Genomic DNA, 9,856 nt, shown 5'->3' with positions numbered 1-9,856 from the left:
TTGAATTTGTAGATGGTTTTCAAACAAGCTTGAGGATCTTTAAATTTGTAATTGGTTCCAGATACCAATAAAAGACAAATCTGGAACAGTGTTCATTTGTTCCAGAATGGTCTCTGCTCAGTGACCTCTGGGATTTTATTAAGGAAACATTGAAACACTTTTTGTATGTATTTTTTAATACCTTGACTAGTATGCATGTATTTTACAAGTTTTACCTGACATAGGGATACCATATAGATCTTATGGTAGAGGCTCCACTGTGCCGGGTTAAGAAAGTAAAGCCTCGAAACCCGTTAAGGCAGGTGGTATTTCTTCTGATGAGCCCTAAATGGAAGGTTCTACTTTGAAATATTTCACTAGATTTAAGGTGCTTTTGCTTGTAAATTTACAACGACTTACATTTATTGATGAAGACTTTGCATTGATTTGGACATTTCTATTTGGCTAATGGTTCGGTTATACTGTTTGGTCCAAGGTTGTCGGATAGATGGGTAAGGTGAAAGCCTCGTTCAAGTGCAGATTTGTCTCAATTTCTGGATTAAGACAACAGTTTTTTTTTTTTTTTTTTTTTTTTTTTTTTTTTTCGCCAAGTAATTACCTCTTAAACATAATATTTATATATATATATATATATATATATATATATATATATATATATATATATATATATATATATATATATATATATATATATATATATATATAGATATATATATATATATATATATATATATATATATATATATATATATATATATATATATGATATATATATATATATATATATATATATATATATATATATATAGTATATATATATATATATATATATATATATATATATATATATATATAATATATATATATATATATATATATATATATATATATATATATATATATATACATATATATATATATATATATATATATATATATATATATATATATATATATATATATATATATATATATATACATATACATATATATATATATATATATATATATATATATATATATATATATATATATATATATATATATATATATATATATATATATATATATATATATATATATATATATATATATATATATATATATATATATATATATATATATATTATTCAGTTTTAGAAAGTTGAAGTCTGTGCTCGCACATTTGTGCCTAAATTTTCTTCTTTCATAATTTTGCATTCTCCCTTTATGAATAGACACAATGAAAAAATCAAGTGAGTAGTTTAGTTATGAATAGCTCGCCCGTTTTTGGCAGAAGTTTATCATTCTTGCCTACTTTCTTCTGAACCATTCTCTGTTTTTGTTCAACATGAAGCAAAACTCAATGCTCTTTCTTGATGTATTTATTAGATTAGTTTTACGCCAAATTGCCTTTAATTTGGTTTATATTAACTTGAATCATATACTAATTTTGATTATACTAACCTGTTATAGTAATTATACCATGTTCATAGTGTTTTCAGGGAAAGGAGTTTAGCTGGATTTATTAAACTGTTCTTATTTGCAATTTAGTGTAATACTTGTGTTTACTCTTTGCTGCGCTAAAATCAAAACTCAACATCTTTATCTGAAGTTAACACAGACTTAAACTAATGTCTGGGTGGAAGGAGGTTAAAGAGTTAAGACTGCTAGCTGATGTTGTCACCATCCCATTACTCATCGACAAGGCAGATAGAAAATATACATATTCTCATTGAATCCCATCTTGCATTCGACAATCGTTCGTCATTGTAACTATAAAATGTTGGTTTCCTAGTTTTAAGATTTATCTTGCTAAAGCCTTGGAAAATTATATTTAAGATTTACAGGTTTCTTTGTAAATTGACTGTTGGTAATATGCTATTTCTATTCTTTTTTTTTATTTGAAAGTGTGATTCCGCCAGCTAATTTGAATTTGGAAAATCAGTTAAAAAGATAGCGACTGGAAAGCTATTCAGTTCCGTCATAAGAAGCTAAAATGAGTGTAATCAGGTAAATAGGGGACAGTATTTAAGCAAAGAGAAGGGGATATTGATAAGAGTGGAGGTTCAAGCCAGTCTCCGACAAAAGGAAGACTAAATAGAGCACAAGAACAACCAGCGCTATCTGATGTTACCTGATAATGCCCGAAAGCTCTATTTTTTTAAACTTTAACGTTGTACCAGTAGCAATAGCTATTAGTACTACTGCTGCTTGCAATTAATGCTGTGCTCTCAGTGGTGCTAGTAGTTTTATTCATTGCAAAAGGGTATGAAATCTTCAAATTAGCTTTACACCTTCCTTTGTTCTCTGAGCAAATGAATTCTTGGAAATAACAAACAGATTATTTCTAGATGTGTCCACTTAATTGCTTTTTTTTATATACAGTGTTGTCAAGCCATTATGTTCATTCTCATGATACAAGGGGTAGCGCAGACTTTTATGTACCTAGAGGTATATCTTCTCATTCATATTTTTCTGTTCTTTATAGAGGTATGAGGAAATGGAATAGTTTGAATAGTGATATTAAGACTATTCGTGACCCCAATATTTTTAGAAAAATCATTAAGGAACTGCTTTTTGCTGAATATGAGTTTTGACTGATTGATTGATTTATTGATTGTGGAGGTTTTGTTGATATGATGTTCCCAGAGGAAGTATAATATATTATATTATTTTGTATTTATTGTTTAGTGTGATGGTATTAGTGGTGTCGGTGGCCAACTATTCTTTGTTTTAAGGATTTTGTTTTCTCTACCTCCCCCACGGACAAGCTTTGCTTTTTAGGGGAGGCAGCAAGATTTTTTTGTTGATGTTTTTTTTCAATAAATCATTCTTCTTCTTATTATTATCGTTGCTAATCTTGTCAAGTTACTTACTTCGTGTTGATGGGCCCTACCTGTCGTATAAAGGATTGTCCGTAAATAAGGGTGTACTTATGTGTGGCAATTCGGGTGGGGGTTTTTAAGGTTTTTTCTAAAAGTGTTTCGTTATAAACTCAAGAATAAAGTGTATTTCTAGGCTACATTCCTCCTTTTTTCAGGCCGAGGAATCCTGTGTTCGGGTGTGTATATAATCGTGTGTTTGGTGTTGAGACCTCTAAACAAATAAAATAAGCTGGGGTCCACTGATGATGTTTGTTCTTTGCCTGTGTAGGGGGTTAATCTGGCCCTGCAGGAAACCCCAGTTTTTATTGACCAATTTGCAGCAAATGAAATATGAATTGTTTTGCTAAATTAGTAACACTTAATAATTTCGCATTACTGAATATTTTATTTAACGTCATATACAAATTCTATGCTTAAAGTAGGATTTTTCTTGTTTTGGTACCGCCAAAATCTGAGCTCGAAGTTCTGGTATAATAAAGATGTGACAAAAAAGGGATAGGGATAGACCCTGAATAAATTGCGACACAATTTTTTACAGCATTAAATAAAGAAAAATGTGCTCATTAAAATAACTAAAATCTGCATCGCCCTACCTAGGCTAAATTGGTCAAATTGACCCTTAAAGTGTGGAGGAGGGGATAAAAAGCTAAAACTTCATGATACAATAACACGTAGAAAAAGATGTCTCATATGGGATTAATGTGGTCGTAGATGAAATGTCTTTTCTGTCATTGGTGGGATTGGTAAAAGGTAACAGATTTGGTTGGCATACCTTTCAAGTCTGTCCTCAAAGTGCAAGGGGGAGGGGTAGGGTGGAAAAATATTAATTGTGAAATTTTGTTGGAAGAAATAACTTTTATGGAGCTAAGGGATATGAAAATACTCTCGAATAAATTTAGCATGTGTCACCAGCTCAATAATTAGTCCTTCACCTTCGAAATTAAACCAGCCAAGGCTACTGATTTCCATTTGCTAGACTGAATAACTTTAGAATTTTGGATAGTCTGAATAAGAGTTCTTGCAAAAGTTTTCTTGAAATTTTGTAATCCTGGCAATATTGCTTCAAAATCTTGGTATCGCCTGCAGAAGAATGACACAAACGAAATATGCTGAATATTTTCGTATGCAAGAATATAAGAAGAAGGTGATTATTAGACACTGAAAAAAAAACCAGCGAATACACGAAGCAGATATTTCGGGAAGGACCTTGGCCAAACCGTCATCATTGCCCCAAAAAATTACCTTTTTTTTTTTTTTTTTTTTTTTTTTTTTTTTTTTTTTTTTGTCAAATTATCAATTCAGTAGTTAAGCTTGCTAATTTATAAGCTATTATAGTTCAATTTTTCTTTATCGAGCAATTAGTGTTTGATTGTAACTAATCTCATTCAAACTTCAACTATATTTTATCTTGATGCCAAAGCAATCAAAATTGCACATCTTTTAAAGTTAATTGGAAAATCACAAGATTTGAACCAATAGATTTTTTTAGGATGTCTTTTTATCAACTCTGAGGATTTTACCTTGCTCGGTAAGCACATATACTTTGGAAGTGGCATAAAGGGGCTTTATTCCTCCTATTGGAACATATTTGGAGTAGAAGATGGATAACAACTTTTGCCTTTTCTATCATATATTCGTTTCGTCTAGTTTATATTTTCAAACGAGATACAAAAGGTGATAGAATAAGGTGAAAAAAAAACGATAGTAAAACTTGAAACGGACGGAAGTTGCCCAGGATATTTGTGGAGCTACCACTTCCTTCACTTTACCTTGGGCTTTTCTAAACAAAATCCAGATTTTCAACTTTGAACTCTTATTAAAATGTTAGAAACATTAATGTGCTTAGTTTGGGTGCTTCCAGCAATAGATCAAGTTTTGGGTATATTTCGTGCGCCTCTTAAGCGTTAAGACGGAGAGGGGGTTTTGAAGAGTTGCAGCCCTTCTATTCGGTATATGTTTTGCTGGTCTAAAAATTATATATTACTTTTTAATTTCATTTCTTTTTTATAAAACAAGCTTTTATTCAGTTTTTGAAAATGTCGTTGTAAGTAAAGCGTTGCCAATATGGAAGCGAACGTCCATCATAAAAATCTGTGTGCTGGGGGCCGGTCCTTCCTGAACTTCCTTGAAATAATGATATTAGGGCTGTTTACAAAAAAAAAAAAAACTCCTGATCGAATTTTAATTTGAGTTTTTTTATATTGTTTTTTTTCTCTTTGTTTGTTTTGCTGAGGACGGACCTTGGATATAGGGTTGAAATATTCATATAAAATTTCTTTTCCACTGTTTTGTATAAAAAAAAATGTCCCCGTTGTTTCTACTTATTGTTCTTAGACAGGGTTTGTTACTTGACCACTCTCTCTTCAGTTTGTCTAAGGTTTCATGTTTCTTTATATTATGTTACTAGAGCACCACCCTGGAAACAGCCTTAGATATCTCTTTCTTTTTTGTCTGCAATGAAAAAGAAAATAAGTTATTACTGGATCCGTTTCATTGGGCAACTGCTCCAATTACCGAAAATCCAAGATTCATTGTGTTTTCTTCTAATTGCCTTTGCACGGAGATCTATTATAACCAATGTTGCAGAGCCAATCACTGGCTTCTCCAATCTAGGAAATTATTTTGATTTAGACAATGGCTGTTCAAAAAATAAGTGGTGCAATAGGTGGCTATAGCTTTCAGCTGTGAATCTTGGTAAATAAATACTATATGTTAAAAACAGCTGTAATGTTTATTTATTACTATTTTCTATAGACCAAAGAAAATGGGATCGAAGCGAAATAAATAAATCGGTGAAATTTTTAATGCCAAACGATTTTCCTACTAAGATTTTCATGTCTCAAGTTGTGTCCTTGGGAGGCCCCTCCCCTCTTATAAAGACGCACATAACTTGTTAGTTAAGATAGATGTTCGCTTATTCCGGATACCTCTTATAAAATCATAAGATGATGCACCCCAAAGAAAAGATAAAGAAATGGCTCGGCTGCCCACTGTCGAAAAATATTGCTAGGGCTAAACTTGTCCGGCAGGTTTTGATCTTAGACCACGATGACGTACATTTCATCTCAAAGAAAACACATGACATCTCAATGGAAAAGATAGAAAAGTACTTATTGCTTAGTAGGTATTCATATTTTTTTCTAGCCGAGGCATGCTGGGCTCTTTCGTACATCTCAGGTACGGGTAACTACCAAATTCAGCTGGTTATTGATGTTGGTCAGATACCTCGAGCTAATAAAATGCTAAATAGTGACGACACTAACATTGTTACCCCTGCACTCCGTTTTATTGGCAACATTGTCACTGGAACAGATACTCAGGTATTTGCCTCCTACTTCTTTAAGTTAAGAACCACTTGTGAATATTAAAAAGTGATTTGAAATATTAGCTTATGCCTCCAAGGCCGTAATCCGTAGAAATTCTTCATTAATCAATTCGTTAATGAGTTTATTCATAATACGTAGTCTTCTTGATTAAACACCTTTATTAGAAAAGTGTTGCCATGAGAAAACCACAAATTGGAAAACAAGCATTTTCTGAGTCAATATTATCAAGTTGGTGTCAAAAAAGTGATAGATATTTAGTGTTCGCTTTTTTACGTTCTAGGTAGGGGGTATTTCTTCCCCCAAAGATTATATTATGGATCACAGTGGCTATTTACAAAAATCTACTTCTCAAACATTTTTGCACAAAGGTGGAGGGCGTTGGAGACTCCTTTGTCCCCTCTTTAAGTTGATCTGAAGGATCTTATCCCCCAAAAAATAGAAATTAGTGGTCCGACTATTTTTTTAACTCCTCTCCCCCCTTGCTTTCCAAAGAGTAAAAACATTCCAATTCTTATTGAAAAAGAGTTTGATTTTACCTTTATTTTTCGACCTCTTAGATCATGTAGTCGAAGCTCCGCTGTTTACAATTTATTCTTAACGAAGTTGATTAATCTCTGACAGAGAGTTTATCGAAAGTTTTCAATCTCCTTGAAAAGCTGCAGTGTTGCGCAATATATTTGGTAACCAAGGGAACGCCAACTCTACGGCGATACTTTCTTTTATAGATTCAAATCAGCCCGGGGGATACTAACATTTAGCCACTCGAAATCGTTTTATAATTATGGATATACTTTCCTGACTTATTTCCCTATAGGCAAATTTATGACCTTTTTTTCCTTTAGACAACTCCATTGTTTTGCGATACCTTTTTGGCATCGTCTAATTAGTAGGATAATATGTAAGTTTATTCGCTTTTCCTTAGTTTTTATCATCTTTTATTCCCTTTAAAAATAATATAAGTTTCTAATGGTTTACACGATCGAGTTGGAACGAAATATACTTATCAATTGATACAAGAGCTCAATGTGACGGGGGGTGCGGGGGGTTGCAGATATATTTTTTTTTTCACTTTAGTATTTTTACGATTTCCCTATTAATCGACACGTACCCTGATAAACATATTGTTTTTTCAATGAATTTCTAAATAACACTATCTTTTGGTTCTTTTTACTTTCCTCTTTTTTCCCTATGTTGTTTGAGTTTTAAATTCTTGAAGAAAGGATTAAAAATCTATTGGATTTAAGCTCGACGAAGAATAGGGAAGACATATAAAAAACCCTCTTGTAATTGAGAAATATCCTTGATTCGGAGCTTTAGTTTAGATTTTTCAGCTCCTTTTTGCTACCCACTTGGTAGCTCAGCTCGTTTTAATAGATTTTGTTTCAAATGAGCCCTGAAATAGCTCTCTAGTTTTCCAGTGCCCTGCTAGCAGCAGGAATAAAGAGGACACATTAGTGCTATCCATGCAAAAAAGTGATGTTCCTTGTTGTTCAACCCAGGGGACTGTAATTTTCTTTAGAGTGTTTTCTGTCATGGCAATTCCAATGGTGTACTTCTTATTTTGATCCAACGCCATTGTTTTTAGAGATTTGCTTTTTTTCCAAATCCTCTTAAATTTGTTTCACAATAAAATTTTACTATTAAGACTAATCTAGATATAATGGTTACCATTCCCGAACCAGCTACAAATAACAATTTTTTTAACTCTATAATTTTTGTTTATTATGGGCCGCATTATCTTTTTTGTAATTGTTTTTTTAATTTTTGGTTGCTATGGGCCGTGATTTGCACCTTACTAGATTTCAGCTACCGCTGCGACCACAATGAGCGAACATACACAAGTAAAGAGGGAGCATGGGCAACTTTGACCCATGGGTCTCAGTTTTGAGCAGTTGAAGCCACAGTTTATCAGAATTGAAAAGTCTAGAAATAAAAAAAGAAATGAATCCGAAAGTGCTGCCATCTATTGTTTTAAGCCATATCCGTTTGGGATTTGGGTAGGGTTTGTCTTTTAATACTCTAAGTGTGAGGCAGAGTAAGTGTGATTTTCTTTCGCAGTTATTACAGCATTGAAAATAAAGATACAATTACTGCGAAATAAAATCTATAACTGATGCTCTTTCAACAATTAATAGCGTTTATTATATCAAACGTTCAATTTTATTTTATTTTTACTTTTCAAGACTGTTCAAGACTCATATAGTTTTCAGTAAAGCGCCAATGACGCAGTAGGTTTTAGATTTTTACAGTGAGAGAAGGAGGCAAAACCCAAACTCTTCTTTGTAGAGGTTTTTGTTCGTTTCAAGCTTGATTTGCATAAACAATTTAAGTTTCACTCGTTTCAAGATTTATTTACTCATTTACATTACTACCTACTGTATGTTTGTTTTCTATGATTGTTTATTTAATTTCTGTTCGTTTTGGGTGTCATTTATGCTTCAATAGCAAAATATTTTTGTTCGTTAGTTGAAAAAGTGAACTAGAATTTTCAATCTCCAATCAAATGAGCCCTCTCTGAAATTTAAACGAGCATCCCTTCCATAAGAACCATTCATGCCCCCAGCGCATAACTTACAACGCCTGTCCCTGGGCCCTAGGGGATTTTGTCGACACTGGAGTTTTTATTATGTGATCTTAGAACTAAGTTTAACAAAATGGCTATCTCAAAATTTTTATCAGATGGGTTTGGAGAAGAAGAGCGCGGGGGGGGGGGAACTAGTTTCCCGCCGATCCTTTTTTACTCTTAAAAAGTGAACTAGAATTTTAATTTATATTCACATGAGTCCACTCTGAGGTTTATACAAGCACCCCTCCATAAGAACCAACTCCTCTGGGCCCGGTTGGGTTGTGTTGACCGTGGAGTTTTTGCTCTTTGATTTTTGAACTATTTTTAACATAATGTCTATCTTAAAATTTTAATCGGATGCATTTGGGGGAAAGGCGTTGGGGGGAATAGATGCCCTCCGATCGCTTTTGATTCTTAAAAAGGCACTAGTACTTCTGATTTCCAATTGAATGAGCCTTCTCCGAAGTTTATTCGACCGCTCCTTTAATTTGAAGTGCCTCAGGGAAAAAATAAAATAAAAAGACAATGACCCCTTTAAGGGGTGGGGGGCCTAGCTGCCCCTCCGATCTATTTTGACTCTAAAAAGTGAACTAGAACTTTCAATTTCCAATCAAATGAGCCCTCTCTGAAGTTTATACAAGCATTCCTTCCATAAGAACCATTTATTTCCCCAGTGCATAACTTACAATGCCTTTCCCCGAGCCCTAGGGGATTTTGTCGACACTGGAGTTTCTATTATCTGATCTTTGAACTATTTTTAACAAAATGGCTATCTAAAAATTATTACGGGATGCATTTGGGGAAAAAGGGCGTGGGGGTGCTAGTTGCCCTCCGATGACTTAAATCCTAAAAAAGGGCACTAGAACTCCCGATTTTCAATCGAATGAGCCCCTCCGAGGTTTATACGACCACCCCTTCCATTTGAAGTGCCTCTGGAAAAATTGAAACATTGTAGCCGTATGGTCCTTACTATAGGCAACGCTATAGCGTTGCCTCTGATAGCTAGATAAATCGGGAGCAAATGGTAAATTAGATTTTTTTTTGTGGGGGGGGGGGGGGTGAAGTTACAAAGCCTTAGCCTGCATATATTTTGCATT

At 33.3% G+C, this 9,856-nt stretch overlaps 1 protein-coding gene across 1 annotated transcript in view; it reads left to right on the top strand.

Moving 5' to 3' along the window:
* The first annotated feature begins 2,212 nt into the window (after positions 1–2,212).
* Positions 2,213–9,856, top strand: part of LOC148956293 (uncharacterized) — a 28,453-nt gene continuing 20,809 nt past the window's right edge. Inside the window, exons 1-2 of the mRNA XM_089090287.1 lie at positions 2,213–2,248; positions 6,012–6,187. Of these exons, the coding sequence (XP_088946413.1) occupies positions 6,107–6,187 (81 nt within the window). The 5' untranslated portion in view covers positions 2,213–2,248; positions 6,012–6,106. The remainder of the gene's footprint in view (positions 2,249–6,011; positions 6,188–9,856) is intronic.

The sequence above is a fragment of the Artemia sp. Qi Xiang Cuo genome, chromosome 1, assembly GCF_049724085.1.
Source record: "Artemia sp. Qi Xiang Cuo chromosome 1, ASM4972408v1, whole genome shotgun sequence".
NCBI lineage: Eukaryota > Metazoa > Arthropoda > Branchiopoda > Anostraca > Artemiidae > Artemia > Artemia sp. Qi Xiang Cuo.
Note: the sequence above shows the minus strand (reverse complement) of the source record. Positions and strands in the feature narration are given on the sequence as shown.